Source organism: Echiichthys vipera (assembly GCF_963691815.1).
Source record: "Echiichthys vipera genome assembly, chromosome: 19".
NCBI classification, from domain to species: Eukaryota; Metazoa; Chordata; class Actinopteri; order Perciformes; family Trachinidae; genus Echiichthys; species Echiichthys vipera.
Window position 1 is genome coordinate 23,910,879 of NC_139844.1, and position 17,286 is coordinate 23,928,164.

The 17,286-nt window shown below is 44.5% G+C and overlaps 1 protein-coding gene across 5 annotated transcripts in view; it reads left to right on the plus strand.

The window, feature by feature from the left end:
* Positions 1-4,076: 4,076 nt before the first annotated feature.
* lbr (lamin B receptor) overlaps positions 4,077-17,286 on the plus strand; it is a 17,888-nt gene continuing 4,678 nt past the window's right edge. The window contains exons 1-11 of one of the 5 annotated variants that reach the window (XM_083933626.1): positions 4,077-4,196; positions 9,347-9,521; positions 10,936-11,151; positions 11,619-11,702; positions 13,199-13,382; positions 14,125-14,321; positions 14,844-14,898; positions 15,514-15,708; positions 15,796-15,899; positions 16,795-16,920; positions 17,038-17,206. In XM_083933626.1, the coding sequence (XP_083789752.1) occupies positions 4,192-4,196; positions 9,347-9,521; positions 10,936-11,151; positions 11,619-11,702; positions 13,199-13,382; positions 14,125-14,321; positions 14,844-14,898; positions 15,514-15,708; positions 15,796-15,899; positions 16,795-16,920; positions 17,038-17,206 (1,510 nt within the window). In that variant the 5' untranslated portion in view covers positions 4,077-4,191. Of the gene's footprint in view, positions 4,197-4,541; positions 4,611-6,653; positions 6,725-9,346; positions 9,522-10,935; positions 11,152-11,618; positions 11,703-13,198; positions 13,383-14,124; positions 14,322-14,843; positions 14,899-15,513; positions 15,709-15,795; positions 15,900-16,794; positions 16,921-17,037; positions 17,207-17,286 lie in introns of those variants that run through there. The other 4 variants (XM_083933628.1, XM_083933629.1, XM_083933630.1 and 1 more) reach the window with 4 other exon arrangements.

The following is a 17,286-nucleotide window of genomic DNA, read 5'->3' on the forward strand; positions in this document are numbered from 1 at the left end:
GCTAACAAAATGTTTTGTTTGAGCAAATTAAATAAAAGTTGCAATACAAGACTACAAGTTGTTTCTTTTAAAGTGACTGCAGTGACTGCTTTGTTCCCAGTATCCGTCCGTTCAGTGACGTAACACCCTTGCAAAATAAGACTTCCGGGTCCAAGCGTTCCGTTGAAACAAAACAGAACCAAGGTCCGAACATGTGAAGAATCAGGATCAGCTCTTTGCTCAGTTTGACTCTTTTTCATCCAGAACAAAGAGGTCAAAGGTCAAAAACTCAGATCTGTTCAAACAACGAGGAACACGAGGCTCGGACAGGAAGTCTTATTTTGAAAGGGTGTTTCTTCATGTCTGAACATACATGCTGGTCACATGGGTTCCATAATACACAACACGCAGCTTTATTGTGTTTATTTATTTGATTAGGACAATGCACATTCATTTAAATATATTAAATATAAATATGTAAATATGCCGGAGTTAGCATAGTGTTAGCATGTGTTAGCATAGTTGCTAAAGTCCTTGCGTCGTCCTCAGGCAGGGATTATAAAAACACACCAAGGCAGAAACAAAGAGGGAGGGAGAAGGAAAACATGTAGAAATTTTACAAAAAAAGTGAATGAAGTCCTTCATTCATTCATTCATCTTCAACCGCTTATCCCGGGGTCGGGGTCGCGGGGGTGCTGGAGCCGATCCCAGCTGACATCGGGCGTAAGGCGGGGTACACCCTGGACAGGACGCCAGTCTATCACAGGACACATAGAGACGAACAGACAGACAACCATTCACACCTACGGGTGATTTAGAGTCATCAATGAACCGAACACCTGCACGTCTTTGGACTGTGGGAGGAAACCGGAGAACCCGGAGAAAACCCACGCAGACACGGGGACAACATGCTAACTCCGCACAGAAAGGCCCAGGTCGGGATGCGAACCTGTGACCCTCTTGCTGTGAGGCGACAGTGCTAACCACTACACCACGATGTGTAGCCCTGAATGAAGTCCTGATTCACATAAAGGTTTCAGTCCCAAGGTGAGAAAGAGGAAGAGGCTCCCGTGAGAGGAGCTGGGGCTTGTTTTCAGACGCACTCCCACTGTGCCTCCGTCCCGTGCCCCAGGATGTTCCACGGCTAAAGTCTGGTTCCTTTGACCAGTGTGAGTGCAACCGTACCACGTCTAGGAGCGGTACGCTTGCCGTCCACGGCCCGTTTGGGAGAGGTGGGCTTTAGTAAAGCACGTTTGCACATGTACGAGCACGAGCGTGCGCACGTGTACAAGCACGAGGCCTACGGCGGTTCTGAGGTCATTTCCTGTGCGCCTGTTGGGACGTAGAAAAAAGAAGGAGGGACCATGCGCGGACATTTCAAACAATGGCGGTGAAAGGTTCACGTTGGTGTGATGCGGAGGTGGAGTGTTTACTGCAGATTTGGTCGATGAAAAGATTCAAAAACAGTCGACAAGACGCACAAAAACTCCGAGGTCTACGGAAAGATCTGGAAACAAAGCCACGCATTGCCATGACGTCATCAATGCGTGTGACGTGTTACGGCGTGATGACGTATAGGCAGCAAGAAGCATTCTCCGAGGCCCAGGTAGTGTGAGTACAAACGGGCCTGGAGGGGGGGACAAGGACCCTAAAGCACGGGGCACGGGACGGAGGCACAGTGGGAGGGCGCCCTAAGGGTCTTTTCATGGGCTCATTGTCCGGGGACCGTGTTCCTCTGCTCGTGATTTCCAAAGCGTTCACAGCCGGCCTCCTGACATCTGCAGTTATGATCCAAAGTCACAGCCAGCACCTTTGTCTCACTCATGTTCAACCAAAACTTCCTTTATGTCTCATTTCCATCAGTTCACGTTGAACTTGGACTTTGTTTTGTCCACATTGAGACGTTGTGACTGTCATGGTGATCTCTAACCCTCCCAGTCTCTCTGCTCTGCAGGATGGAGCCCGTGTTCTTTACTGGCTGTAAAACTGTTTCTCTGCAGCTTCTCTTCCACCCCCACTTCCTGTGGGCGGGCGCACAGAGCGGCCTGGCTGAGCATCTGCAGTTCATTTGAGGTTGTGTTTGAGGGGCCGTGCTGCGGCGACAGCTGTGCTCAGACAGGAAGAGACCCGAGCTGCAGAGAGAAGCTCGAGGACGCTGAGCGAACGCCGACGCTGTCCTCGGATCAGAGTGTTTTCAAAAGCACCTTTGTCCCTCTGGTTGGGTCGACTGTAAGTGCGTCGGGTGTCACTCACTCTTCTCTACTCACCTTTTGGACGGTTTCCTCATAACACCAGAAATATGAGGACACAAGTGTTCACTTTGCAACATCATTATGCAAATATGGGTCTTTTTTAATACGCAATAATTGTGCTACAGTAAATCCCGCCTCACATCTGCAACTGAAGGGCAGTCTCTGAAAATACTGACCTTTCCAAGTGATCTGATTCATTTATAACCTTTATTTAAACTCGGGAATATGTTGAGGAACAACCTCATTTGCATTGTAGCCGAGATAAAAACACAAAACATTTGAAAAACACATCATTAAATCTGAAATATCAGAGAAGGGAAGTGACACAGAAGAATGAAAACAGAGAAATCAAGTTAAAAGCAGTTAAAAGTCAAATCAGACGCAGTTCTGGATTTAAATCGTCTTAATGAGAAGAGTGTGGAAGTTTCAGGTGGTTGTTGCTGTAGGAAAAACCAGATTTTCCCAGTTTGGTGTGAACAGAGGAACCTGCAGACTGATCCCGTCCTGTGAGCGAGTTTGATGAAGACTTAAATTAAAAGAATTGATCTTAAAAAACAGATCAAACCCAGTGTTTATCAGCCTGTTAGAGAGAGAGAGAGGCCCATTCAACTTTAGATTACAGCTCACAGTGATCACAGGGGTGTAATCAGGGGCGGACTCATGTGCTCAGGAGCCCCTGGGCTCCGGTTTGTTCAGCCTTCTTCTTATTATTTTGATTATTATTAAATATGTTTTTGTCACTTCTTCCATATTGTCTATTATTATTATTATTATTATTAAATATGTTTTTGTCACTTCTTCCACATTGTCTATTATTATTATTATTATTATTATTATATGTTTTTGTCACTTCTTCCATTTTGTCTATTATTATTATTATTTTATTATTATCATCCTTATCATTATTATTATTATTATTATTATTATTATATGTTTTTGTCACTTCTTCCATTTTGTCTATTATTATTATTATTTTATTATTATCATCCTTATCATTATTATTATTATTATTATTATTATTATATGTTTTTGTCACTTCTTCCATTTTGTCTATTATTATTATTATTTTATTATTATCATCCTTATCATTATTATTATTATTATTATTATTATTATATGTTTTTGTCACTTCTTCCATTTTGTCTATTATTATTATTATGATTAATAGCAATAGTATTGTTATTAATAGTATTATTATTATTAATATTATTATTATATATGTTTTTGTCACTTCTTCCATTTTGTCTATTATTATTATTATTATTAATAGTATTGTTATTAATAGTATTATTATTATTAATATTATTATTGTATATGTTTTTGTCACTTCTTCCATATTTTCTATCATTATTATTATTTTATTATTATTAATATCATCATTAATATAATTATTATTATTAGTAGTATTATTATTTATGTTTTTGTCACTTCTTCCATATTTTCTATCATTATTATTATTTTATTATTATTAATATCATCATTAATATAATTATTATTATTAGTAGTATTATTATTTATGTTTTTGTCACTTCTTCCATATTTTCTATCATTATTATTTTTTATTATTTATTATTATTAATAATAATATAATATATAATAATAATAATAATATAATAATAATAATAATAATATTTTATATGTTTTTCTCACTTTTTCCATATTTTCTGATGTAAATTCGACAGCAGTAAACAAAGTAGTCGTGACCTCCTCTCAACCAATCACAGCTCAGTTAAAATCCACCGACAACCAATCAGAACGCAGATCTGTTTGAATTGAACGCTGAACGAGCCAATCAGCAGCCTTCGCGCCTTCCTAGTCACTGGTGGGTTTCGCCCAGAGAGGGAGGGAGAAGCAACTACGTCAACGTTAAACTGTTGGTTTTTTAAATATTAATTATTAATTCGTTGCTTTATCGGGGAATATTTTATCGCTTTTAATCACTGGACTTACGCGCGCAATAATGAGGTAAGTGAACCCGCCTAACGCACTCGCTTCTGGGGAACACGGAGGTGTAAGAGTCCCGTTACGGTTGCTTTGTTGGGGGATTGAGCCGCAGCCGGGCTCCGACTACTTCCTGGCGTCTTAACTTGTTTCCACTTGATCGAGTGAAATGGAAACAATGGATGTAACTGTGTATATAACGGCAACCCTTCCTCTTACTGCCGCATTAGTGTTAATTGTTAATGTTTGATAGCTGTGGGCATCGGCGCGGTGACGGGAACTAAAACGTTATCAGATTAAAGACACACACCCCGCCAGGAATTAGACTGCGCCCGGGTAGGACTTTAACGCTACAGTTGGATCGTAACCGTTAACGTTATCCGTGTCGGCGTTTCCACCGCCTGTAACTTAACGTGTGTTTTAAAAATGTTTACCCGGGTGAGTGTTGCCGTCAGTGGGGGAGTTCACCCGGACTTGTCGGTGTGCTCTCGGGGCTGAGTTTGTGTGACAGGCGCGTTTGTTTTTACTCCACCGTGTTTGAATGCGTGACGTTTTCCCTCCTTCGTGTCAGGGTGATGTCGAAGCTAACGGAGCTAACGGCTAACGGAGCTAATAGAGCTAACGGAGCTAACATATCCAACGGAGCTATTAGAGCTAACGGAGCTATGAGAGCTAACGGAGCTAACATAGCCAACTGAGCTAACGGAGCTAACATATCCAACGGAGCTATTAGAGCTAACGGAGCTAATAGAGCTAACGGAGCTATTAGAGCTAACAGAGTTAACGGAAGTAACAGCGCTAACGGGTTTAACAGGGCTAAAATAGCCAACTGAGCTAACAGAGCTAACAGAACTAACAGAACTTACGGAGCTACCGGAGCTAACGGAGCTACCAGAGCTAAAGGAGTTACCAGAGCTAACGGAGCTACCAGAGCTAAAGGAGTTACCAGAGCTAACGGAGCTACCAGAGCTAACGGAACTAATATAACTCACGGAGCTACCAGAGCTAACGGAGCTAACAGGGCTAATGGAGCCAACAGCAACAATTGTGAATTTTGTAAGATTGAAGATGAAACTATTTATAAAAACCAAAACAAAACAGTGGATTAACGTGAGTTCTTCAGAGGAAGCATCAGAACCATAGAGCTACATTTTCCAAATCTCCAACAAACTTTAAGCGATTAAAATCTGAATTTCTTAACTAATTTGAGTCCAGATTATTAATAATAAGAAATATAATCACACCACAGATACGTTTTTTTGAATTTGTAAAACAGTACAGCCGGCGTCTTCATTTAACTTCATACATGGATCTATTTTTACTTTATTTATTGTCTTATTTCCTCTCTGCCTTTTTATCTTATTAATTATTCTTATGTAATGTTATTACAATTTAATGTGTATTGTTTTCTGAAAGGAGAACTGACTCTTTACACACACACACACACACACACACACACACACACACACACACACACACACACACACACACACCTATCTATGATGCCACACTGTTCTGTTTGTACTATATTTGTTCAAATTGCAAATAAAGAATATATAAAATAAAATAACAGAGCGAACGATAAAGAAACAGCTCCCGTAACGTTACAGGACATAAAAGAAATAAAAAAGTACCATTGAAGACGATAGAATGAGCTCAAAATCATGTGTGAACAGAGCTTTAAGTCCTCACCGTGCCCTCACACAGCACTTTTTTAAAGTTAATATATTTAATTCAATAAAATGCACATTCCTCCTCCTGGACTCACCGATCGTTTCTTGCTTTAACCCCAGAGTAAAGCACCTTCTGCTTTACGGGCTGTGGTGTAAAAACAGTTAAAGGAACAAAAGTGCTTCAGATGATTAAAGTGATTAATGTGGCCACGGTTCGTACCGCTGCTTGACATTGAATGTACAGGTGCTTAAAAACGACCTGCAGGTCACGAAGAAAACAAACTGAGAGAAACACCAAACTTTGTTTTAGCTCCTTTGGACGTTTATTCAGTTCAGTTTAGATCAAACTTGATAGTTTAAGTTTCACCATCAGATCAATAATTTGATTGTTTTAAACAGCACTTATGAGTTTGAATGAACTGCATGTTACACTTTATTTCAGTCACCGTGGTGAGCGTTAAATAACACGGCGCTCTAATGTCACGGGTGAGTGTTCACAACTTTAACACATGTGACACGTCAAAGGGGCTTCATGCAAACCAGGTGGGGCTCCTGTAAACAGCACTTTCCACACAAAGGGGGGATGTGTGTGTGTGTGTAAAACTCCACCTCCGCCCCAGCGCGTGTCCTTCATCAGCCCAGCCTGAGACCTGATGGGAAACCCTCATCACTTCCTCCCGTGTGAAACTGAGCAGGGACGAGCTCCGGGTGCGTCGCACTGAGATGGTTTTGGATTGTTGTGTTTGACCAGATTAGATCAGTTACCGGTGGATTAAGGGTTGACTGCACGCTTGACTCGCTCTGCCTGTTTGTAGTTCTCCTGGTGAGCCGACTCCTCAGATCACTGTGTTACTTTGTGCTTCTAAAGAGATTAATGAGGTAATTATTCATGATTGTTCAGCAGAGTGGTTTAAAGTCTTTAATCAGCTCTTATTGTGAAAGGGCTTCTTTGATCTGCATGTGATGCTTCATTTCTCCTCAGATGGACTTAATGTAGAGTCAAAGGCACGCCCTGAAAACTAACCTTAACCTCAGAGCACTTTCTATTTGCCACTTGGCATAAACTGAAGCACGGCGCCGCGTTAACCACCGGAATCTAAATCAGCGAGACGGGAGGCTGTCATTACGGCGTGGGGGGGGGGGCCTCCAGTAGAGAGCTGGAGGTAACGACCGGCTCTCCTCAAACCAAAGCCTGTCGCCTGGACTCAGTTTCAGTCTTTTTCCTGCCTGTTCTTGTTAAGAGGCTGTTAATCAAACAGTTACTACAGAGACACGCGTGTGCTTCGACTTATCGCAGTTATAGAGCTTTTTGTGTGTCTGCTTGGTTTGCCTTTACATTTAAATGTTTTACAGCTAATCAAGTTATTCCAGTTCTCCCCCTTTTCATCAGCCGCAGCCGCTGACCGACGGAGACTTTTCTTGAGCCGATATGATGAAAACAAACGTTAAGGGACGTTGATTTAACTTAAAAAGGCGTCTCCAGGAACACTGAGCTTCCTGTGGACGCCTGTCTGTGAATAATGCTGGGGCAAAACGCAAATACCGTCCGTCAGGTATCGGTCTGTCACTAGTACCTTTTTGAGCTTCCTGGCTGTCCTCTGCAGCTGCTAGACTGCTTACTCCGGTGTAGTTCCCTGTGCTTTTGTACGGTGGCCGGGGTAAAACCGTTGCCTGTCACTTGAAAGCACAACTGTCAGACAGACAGTGTTTGGGTAAAGCACGCAGGGACGGACCTGTCAGCAGTTTTGCAGTAGTGTGCTGGTTTCCTACACACTGAGCGTCCCTGCTCACTAATGTTCATAGTGCTGACCTGGCCCGGCCGGCCTCATTGTGTCCAGCGGTGCTCACTACAGTCGGAGTTTAGTGTGTGAGCAGAGGCGCTCAACATGTTCTGAAATTATAAACGAAGGATGCAAACAACAGAGACTCACTTTAAACCTGGAGGTGAACAGAACAGACAACGCGCTCGATGCATTTAGTGATTTAAATAACGTGACCCTAACCCTCCTATGATCACGACGCTGACGCAGGTGCAGGGAAGAATCTTTATGGCAGTAACGAGCAGAGCCACCGGGCGCCTGACCACGGTTTCACTTGTTGTTTCCCACTGAACGGACGACCTCACCTCGCTGCACCACCTTAGTCTCACACATGAGCACCCTGTTTGGTTGAGGGGTGCCCCCGGGGTTTCTTTTAAATGTTGGCCTAGGGTTAAGCACATTTCCTGTTATAATATCTGAAGAGTAAATTCAGGGGGAGACCAGAACAAGCCCCTCATCTCTGATCCTGTCGTAGCAACGGAGGCGTGATTTTCTCGTCTGCATCCAACAGCTCAAAGCTTTCGTCCTTTGCCGTCTCAGCTAAACACACGATAAACTGCATATTTGCTGTTCTGTGCATTACTTTACATGATATATCTGTACGTAAGATCATTCTAGTTTGTGATTTTAATTAGGATAATCTGGAATGAGCGTGATGACTCCTCCAGCCATGGTCGTCTCCATGTTTCCTGTGTTTTCCTGGTGTCCCTCTGTCACAGAGGTTCCACTGCGGTGCGTCTGTCTCCACTGAGTCTCTCTCTTCCTCCTGTAATGAGGAGTTCACCCTCGTCTGGTGTCGTGTCCGACTGTGTGTGTGTGTGGGGGGGGGGGGGACCCCTGGAGTTACCCAGAGTGCATCAGGAAAGCCCTGTGAGGAGCAGCTTAGAGGACACGCTCGCTGAGATCTGGAGGAATAAAAACAAAGATGGAGTTGGTTTCAAAGTGAACGCCACAGCTGCCGTGTGGGAGCTTCAGGTTCAAACCCAACGACCGCGGTGAACCACTTCACCTGAGCCGCTGTGACGCTTTGGTTTCAATCAGCAGCAACTAAACACCAACGAGTTCAAACAGACTGAGAGTCCATTTGATTTAGTGTTTTCTTTCTTTATTTTGGATTTTTCAAACGTCTTCAGTTCTAGTGTGAAATATTCTTTAGAAATAAACATTTATTGATCTCTGAAAGGGTCGACTTTCATCATATCAGTTGAAAACGGTCTCAAACCGGCAAAATTATCACTTCTCGTAATGAAATCTGTGACGATTTATCGCCAAGTAAATGTTGTTATTGTGACAGACCCACATTTCATACTGTAGGACTCTTTGGAAGGATAGTAGTGAATTAATCTCCAGCCACTGGATGTAAATGGAGACAACAGCGTGAGTGACAATGAGCCCATTGAGAGTTTGAAGTCGTCCGTCATTGGAGCAGATTGTTGAAGTTTGAGCTCACGCTGTGCTGCAGTGCATGGAAACAGAGAAGGAGCAATGATGCCTCTCATTGCATCAAACTCTCCTTCACTGATAAATTAGCACAGTTTTCTAAATGAATAAGTCAATAATTCCAAATATGCTTGGCTTCTATACTATTGTTTTTTACCCTCCTGTATTTGTTGTCCTCCCTCCTCTCTCTCTCTCTCACTCCCTTCTGCTCTCACGCTGTCACTTGTCGTTCCTCTCTCAGGTCAATGAAGATGCTGACTGTGAAGTATCAGACGGGGGACATGGTGATGGGCCGCTGGCCTGGCAGCAACCTGTACTACGAGGTCAAGGTCCTGGACTTCGATGTGAAAAATCAGCTTTACACCGTCATCTACAAGGACGGCACTGAGCTGGAGCTGAAGGAGCAAGACATCAAGGTAGCCCCGCTGTCACGAAGACGCTGAAAAACTCACCTTTCACTGTTATGGAGCATTCTCTTGTACTATAGGCTGTCAGCTATAAAGGCAGCAGACATATTAATTAAACGATTAATACCGTTTGTTTGGGGAAAACTTAAACTGTCGGCTCACTCTACGTCTTTAGGGCTGGGGCTCCCCAACCCTGCTCCTGGAGCCACTGTCCTGCATGTTTTAGGTTTCTCCCTGCTGAAACACCTGAAGCTAATGCTCTGCTCGTTATCAAGCAGCTGAAGCTCGTCACAGGTTTGAAAATCTTTAGACACAGGTGTGTTAGAGCAGGAGAAACCTAACACATGCAGGACAGTGGCCCTCCAGGAGCAGGGTTGGGCAGCCCTGCTCTACAGTATTGACAGTCGTTGAGCCAAAGTGTGCTCATAATAAATGTTGCATAAACTCTCTACTCAGGCAGTTGAAGGGGGTTCTCACTCAGCGTGTTTCCCATCAGTTCCCTAAAACGCTCTTCCCCCGGTTAAAGCCACTGCAGTGGAGTGGGGAGGGGGGTTCGAACCCACGGAGCATGTGAAGACGCCAAACCAGGGCACTGAAGGAGTTCTCTAGGTCTGTTAACCAGGGATGAGAACTCTGGTTTGACCCGGGGATGGTGTTGCCATGGTGACCTGAACCTGAATATAATCAGGTTTTTAAACTGCAGGGAAACAAACTGATTTTGAATTCAATTCAATTTTATTTATAGTGCCAAATCATAACAGAAGTTATCTCAGGACACAAACTAGGTAAAGACCACACTCTGTGATAAACAGAGACCGTAGAGTACGGTGGCATTGAAAACCTTCCCTATAACAGACAGGAACGTCAGACAGACCCAGCTCTGTGGAGGACGCACATCTGTCTGCACCGGAGAGAGGAAGAGAAGGAGAGAGAGAGAGAAAAGACGGACAGAGACACTTCCAGTAACTATAATAATATCTATAGTAATGTGAATATGACTTATTCATACAGCAGAACAGTAGAAACAAGCACAGCTGAGGTGATAGATTATAACAGAAGCAGGAAGCGTCACGCAGGCACCACCACCACCATCAGCAGAGACCTGAGAGACGACAAAACACAAACAACTCCGTCATTTCAGCTTAAAAAAAAGGTTTCTTTTAAAATAATTAGAAAATCTAGTTTTTTGTTGATGTCCATGCGTACGGCACAAATCCAGCTTATCTGTAGGAACACTGCTGGAAGAGCAGCATATAAAAGTAAAGTGTTTAGTGCGTTAGAAGCCTTGTAGTCATCTCCTCTGCTGTGTTAAGTTTATATGTTACACTCAAGATGTGGCTTTTTAAAATGCATGTTCTCTCTCACCTCTAAAAACAAGCTGCCATTGTTAATAATGTTTTTTCCACTCGCTGTTTTCCCTCAGAGCTTCGGCGGTTTCCAGACCCGCGCTCGCTCCCGCTCCCGCTCTCGATCACCCAGCCGTCGCCGCAGCCGGTCGCGCTCTCCGGCGAGGACCACCCGGCGTTCGTCCTCCCGCACAGCTGCAAGTGTGGCCGCGGCAGCAATAACGGAGAGTGCCTCGTCCTCCCGCAGGGATGCAAAGCTGAAGGACGGGCTCGAAGTCCGGCTCAGTCCCCTGGTAAGTGCCACGGCCGCCTCCTGGTGTCTTTGCACCGGTGATGTTGGAGAAGCTGATGTACAGAAAGAGCTCAAAGGAAAGGTCAGAAAAAGAGCGTTTTAAATCCATGAATATAAAGTGATACTGTCACTACGGCTCTCATTTTCAGCACTATTACCCAACCATCATGAACGCAGCACAGGACATACTTTCATCACGAACACACCACTACATAAAACCCCTTAAGGGAAAATTTGTGATATTGGTCTTTATAAATGTTGATTTATTGACCCATATATTGATTTTAAAAAGGGACACCAGTACCTTGTCGTTGTAGGGAATTGTGTGAGTCTCTGTAATTCTGGATTTTGAACCCTAACTCGTCACGTTCCCTCCGCCCGTTCCTCGCGTTACTTATTTTGCCCTCTTTGTCTCTCTTCATCTCCATCTCCATCTCCATCCATCGCCCTCCACTGTTTGACGGGCAGCAACAGACAATGGCAGCTGAGAACAATAGCAACAATAAGCATGAAAATAAAGAGGAGAATAACGCGGCTAACAAAGCAAATGAGGTGAGTTTTCTTTTGTAATGACACAAAATGTTCCTCTGTGGGAAAAAGTTCATATTTATTCAAATGGAAAGTTTAGAAACTGATGACGAGTGTCCAGCTCAGCACAACGTCAACACGGACCATTTCATGTAAAAACACACAATCTAAACGCATCATGTCTGTGGACTTTTCACACGTTACTGCGTCTCTCTGGAGTTTAAACGACAACAAAAACACAACAACTGTTGTTCCAGGCGCCACTCGTTGTCTGAAAGTGAATAGGCTTTGAGGAAAGTTAGAGCTAAAGGAATGTCATGATGCATGCACGTTGGGGGGTCGTGTGTGTGTGTGTCAGTCGAGAGAGGCTCCCCTCACAAGACCGTGCTTCATTGAGCCGGTCACATGGCGTCCAACATGTGCCTCTTCTTTACTTTCCCTGACAGCTCCACACGGACAGCCTGCGCGTAGACAGCTGCCGCTCTTCCATACGTGTTGTTTCAGTCCTGTTTTGTTACGGTTGTTGTTTTTGTCTAAATCAGATCCCTGAGTAGGATTACAGACCTGAGACCAGCTAACTTCTAAAGTCAGTGTATGCTTTATGGTTTATGACCTTTGTAAGAAGCTTTGAGAGGAAAAACAGGAGCTCAGTCGTTGCTTTGTGAAAGTGTTTTTGAGTTAACAGAGAAAGTAAAGCTTCACTTCAGGATCACATTCATCAGACTTCATGAAGACAATGCTGAATAATGAGGATTTGATTTAAAAGCCTTAACCATTTTAATCTTTGCATTTTCATTTGTTAATAAATAAATATTTAGTCTCAGGGCGGATCGTTGCTGAAGATCAGTAAAACCTACGGTGCATGTTCCACCTATTTCACAAATGCTGACTTTCGCAGACTTTCTCTGCTTTGTGTGTCATTGTTTCAGTCATCCAGTGAAGAGCACTTATCTTAACTACCACTTATGTTTCATATCATTTTGAGCTTTACACAGTGAAGCCAGACTGGAATTAGTCCCTCCTGTCCTGTAAAAATAAACACAAACATTCTTAAAGTGACTGATTTTAATTCCTGTTCCAGTGTATGTGAACGACATCAGCTGACAGGAAGTTAACAAGGACCAAGGCTGTTGCCTAGCAATGGAGTTCCATTAAAAAGCGCTATAGTTGCTGCAGTTGCTAATGTTGCAGCTGTAAAACCGTAGATAAATTCGGTCTGTTAACGTTTTGGAAAGCGCAGATGGTCAACGTCAGACTGAAGATGGACAGGGAGCGTAAGTTCTGTCTGATTTCAGTTCAAAGAACAGAAAAGGTAAAGCTTAACTCTGATGATGTGATGATGTTTCCTGTTCCTCTGTGCCGTAAAGCGAGCCTTCGTTTTCCCAGTAGTGAAAAACACCAGTGGTGTCGTTCTTCTGTCCTCCACACCTGTCGCCAAGACTCTATGGTGTGCAAAAGCTTTGTTGAAATTGCATCTTGTGGATTTCATTTATATGTTTTAATCTAAAACCTTTGTTCAGAAGTCTGAGACTACGGCAGAACCTGAGAAGAACCAAGGCCGTTACAATCTGCGCCGCAGGAAGGACGACGGGGACGCCAAAGCAGCTGAGGCCAAACCAGAGCAGCTGCAGGAGAAGGATCCCAAAGCGGCTGAAGCTCCTGCGGCTTCCCCCTCCACTCCACTGGACTTTGGAGGGAAGATAGGTACGTGACGGGATGATGGGACACACAGCTGTATGCCAACGAGCCCGGGGAGCATCTTTAAAGCAAAGGCTTCTGTTCTCCAGCTCAGTTCAGGGACCAGAGCTGTGTTTTGTGTTCAACACTGTGAACAATTAAAAATCACCTTTCTGATAAATGTAGCACTTATTACAGGACAGTTGTGTTGTGTTACAGATGCTTCTACCTTTCTAGTCACTCAGTGGGCTGTATGATAGTTTAGTTTGTTAGTGTTATTCATCACTGGATGAAGTAGTCGGCCACAGTCTATCCAGCTGTTAAGAAGCGACGTAACGCCCTTTCAAAATAAGATTTCCGGGTCCAAGCCTCGTATTTCTCCAACGCCGCAGTGCTGTGTTTTCAAAAAACAAAGTAACTGTCATTTTTCCCTCTTTCCTGTCGATGTAAAAGACGTCTAACTGACAAAAGAGGTGATCCTGATTGTTCACAGGTTCAGCCGTTGTTTCTGTTTAATCGTATTTTGAAAGGGTGTTACGTCAGACTTAACAGCTGGATAGGGAGGTGAAGACAGAAACTGTGCACAACTTTATAATCTCCACATTTGACGGTTTCCAAAGTACCATAATATAAGAAATTGAGATCAGCTGCAAAGATGAAACAACGGGGAAGAACATCAGCTGTGTGTTGGTTTGGGTTTCTTTTCTTGTTGCCGTGGTATCAACATGCCGAGTCGTGGTTAAATAAAGCCCATCTTCTCCGTCCTCAGGAGCGTACTTCTGGCTGCTCTTCCTGCCAGCCTGGGTCCTCTTTGTGGTGCTCCACGGCAACCTGGAGGACCCCAGCCTGACCAACTTCCCCCCTCCTCTGCCCCCGCTTGAAGCCTTCTGGGACGCCCAGGCTCTTGGCTTTGTCGTCCTCTGGATCTTGTTCCAGGCCCTGCTCTACATCCTGCCTGTTGGGAAGGTGAGTGAGATGCTTTCATGAGTGATGACAAGCAGTGAGGTCAGTGTTTCCCCTGCTCCTCAGCCTCATCAGCACAGCACAGCACAGCGTAGGTCAGCTGATAACAGCCTCGCTCTCTTTACACTCCGGCGCAGGAGAGACACGTGAACAAGCACATGACCTTTTCTGTCTGATGGCTCTGGCAGGAGGCAGGAATTGGATTAACGGTCAGGAGTAACAGTTAATGAGATGCTCCACAGGGACACGGAGGTTCTGCTTCATCACTGCCCTGTTCTGTCTTTCATCGTCTTCAAATGTCCCCACAGTGAATCAGGACCGATGATGTTTACACTTAAATCTTATTAACCAGCTAAACATGCCATTATCCAGTGGGGCCCTGGGTTTAAGCACAGTACCTACCCCCCCCCCCCCCCCACCACACACACACACACGCACACGCACGCACACACACCCACACCCACAGGTACTTAAATGTGCCCCAGGTCAGCTGTTAATCCCAGTTTCTTCTGTCTCTCTCTCTAGCTGAGCGAGGGCATGCCACTGCGGTCTGGGGAGAGGCTGAAGTACAGAACCAATGGTGAGTGATGGATTAAACACACACACACACACACACACACACACACACACACACACACACACACACACACACACACACATACACACACGTAGCCCTTTGCTGAAATAGAGACAGTAGGGATGTCCTACTTCAATTATTGTAAATAAATTAGTTAATAATCATAATTCATTTTATTTATAAAGTGCTTTTTAATGACCCAAACACACTTACAATGAGATGAAAACAAGAATAAAAAAAGCTTTAATGACAGTGAGGGCGGGACAAGTAAAGACAGCCGATTCAGATCTTGTCAATGCAGCGAAGGTGGAAGTAGGAGGTCTTGACAGTGGAGTTGATATGGGATCAAAGGAGAGGGGGGGTCCAGGATAACGCCATGGTTGCGTGCCGGGGGGAGGGAGTGATGGTTGAGGTGGGTCCGATTTTGGTGATAGTGAGGAGGAGCTCTGTTTCGTCGCTGTTGAGTTGTGAGTCAGCCATGATTTTACTGTAGAGATGCAGGTTTCGATGTGGGTGAGGGGGGGTTTGGGTGGGTTTGGTGCTGCGGTTTAACTTTTGGCCTCCACACTCCATCTTTCTTCTGTCCGTCTGTGTCTTCACCTCTCTTTGTCGCTCCAGGTTTCTTTGCCGTGGCGGTGAGTTCTGTGGCGGTAGCAGCAGCGGTGCATCAGGGCGTCGACCTCACCTACATCCACAGCCACTTCCTGCAGCTGACCGCGGCCTCTTTCCTCATCTCCGTCCTGCTCAGCGTCTACCTGTACATCCGCTCTCATTACGCTCCTGCAGAGCAGCTGGCTCTGGGGGGGAGCTCCGGTGAGGGGACCTGCTCTCTGATCACATCCACTGTGTTGTTCTTTTGAACTGTCGTCTGATTCCTTTCCTCTCCCTCTGTTTCAACAGGTAACGTGGTTTATGACTTCTTCAAAGGGCGTGAGCTCAATCCCCGCATCAAAGACTTTGATCTGAAGTTCTTCTGTGAGATGCGCCCTGGTCTGATTGGCTGGGTGAGTTACCATGGGACACCAGAGCAAACATGTGACCACTCACACATGCACCTGTACACCTCACCCACTTATAGAGTTGATGTATGTTCTGATGGGACCTGTCATGTTCTACACCATTGCGCTCTCTGCTGGCCATATGTGGAACTTCCCTTCCACCTCACACATGTGGTATGAACTGCATCAATGCTTTGTGTTTGCTTACACGACGCAATACAAGCCTTTAAGAACTTCAGCTTGTGACGTGGGTCCTTTTGATAAGAGATTTTTAGTCGTCAACGATTTTACCAGGCTTCATCCCAGGGTCTTTTTCGGTAAATCCACTCATCTAATGAGCCGTCGAGACAATGATTTTGTGTCACAACTATTAAGGTAGAAATCCAGGAGAGATGCTAACAGCCGGACGTGGCATCGGGGCAGCACGGTGAAGGCATTCAAAGGTGTCGTCTAAACGCAGAATAAAAAGTCAGAACACAACGCCACTTTTATGTTTCCTTTCTAAATCGTCTGCGTCTGAACAGGCCCAAACCTTCTCCACCCACATTTGTCGTCATTGTGGTACCAACGTGCAGAATAAACACATTGCAAAAGACGTCCATGTTTCTTTTGAGTTAGTTGAAGTAGAAGTGATGCTCAGTGGTTAAACTGTTGTATTTTAGCAGAATACTGAAAGCAGAAAGTCAGGACCGACTAAACATTATCAGTTTTATTTATCGCAAATAATATTGTTTATTGCATATTTTCCATATCCTGAAACGTTTGATGCCTGCATCTGCAACTTTAGTTTTTTCTAAAGTTTGAATGAGACTTGGCGAGTATCTTCACAGATGACAAACAGCATTCTGGATGATTAAGAAACCTTCATAATGAGCTTTGATCCCATTTGTTTCTGGTTCAGTGTTTGATCAACTTTGCGATGGCGCTGGCTGAGATGCAGCTGCAGGGTCTGGACGCTCCGTCGTACTCCATGATCCTTGTGAACCTCTTCCAGCTGCTCTACGTGGTGGACGGCCTCTGGAACGAGGTACGCTCAGCAGATCACGAGTCAACGATTGAAACACGATGATGAATACAGAATAAAACACATATGTGGTCTGTTGTTCGGACCAAACAAGTGATGGCTGTGTGTGTGTGTTCTCAGGAGGCCATCTTGACCACCATGGACCTGATGCACGATGGCTTTGGCTTCATGTTGGCGTTTGGTGATCTGGTGTGGGTTCCCTTCACTTACACCCTGCAGGCGTATTACCTGGTCAGCCACCCGCACCCCCTGAGCCTCCCGGCCGTCGCAGCCATCCTCACACTCAAACGTAAGTAGCAGGCTGTTCGTTAAAAGACTGATCGTTAGGGTTTGAACGAGGCACCGTGACCCGTTTAGGAATCGGTACAA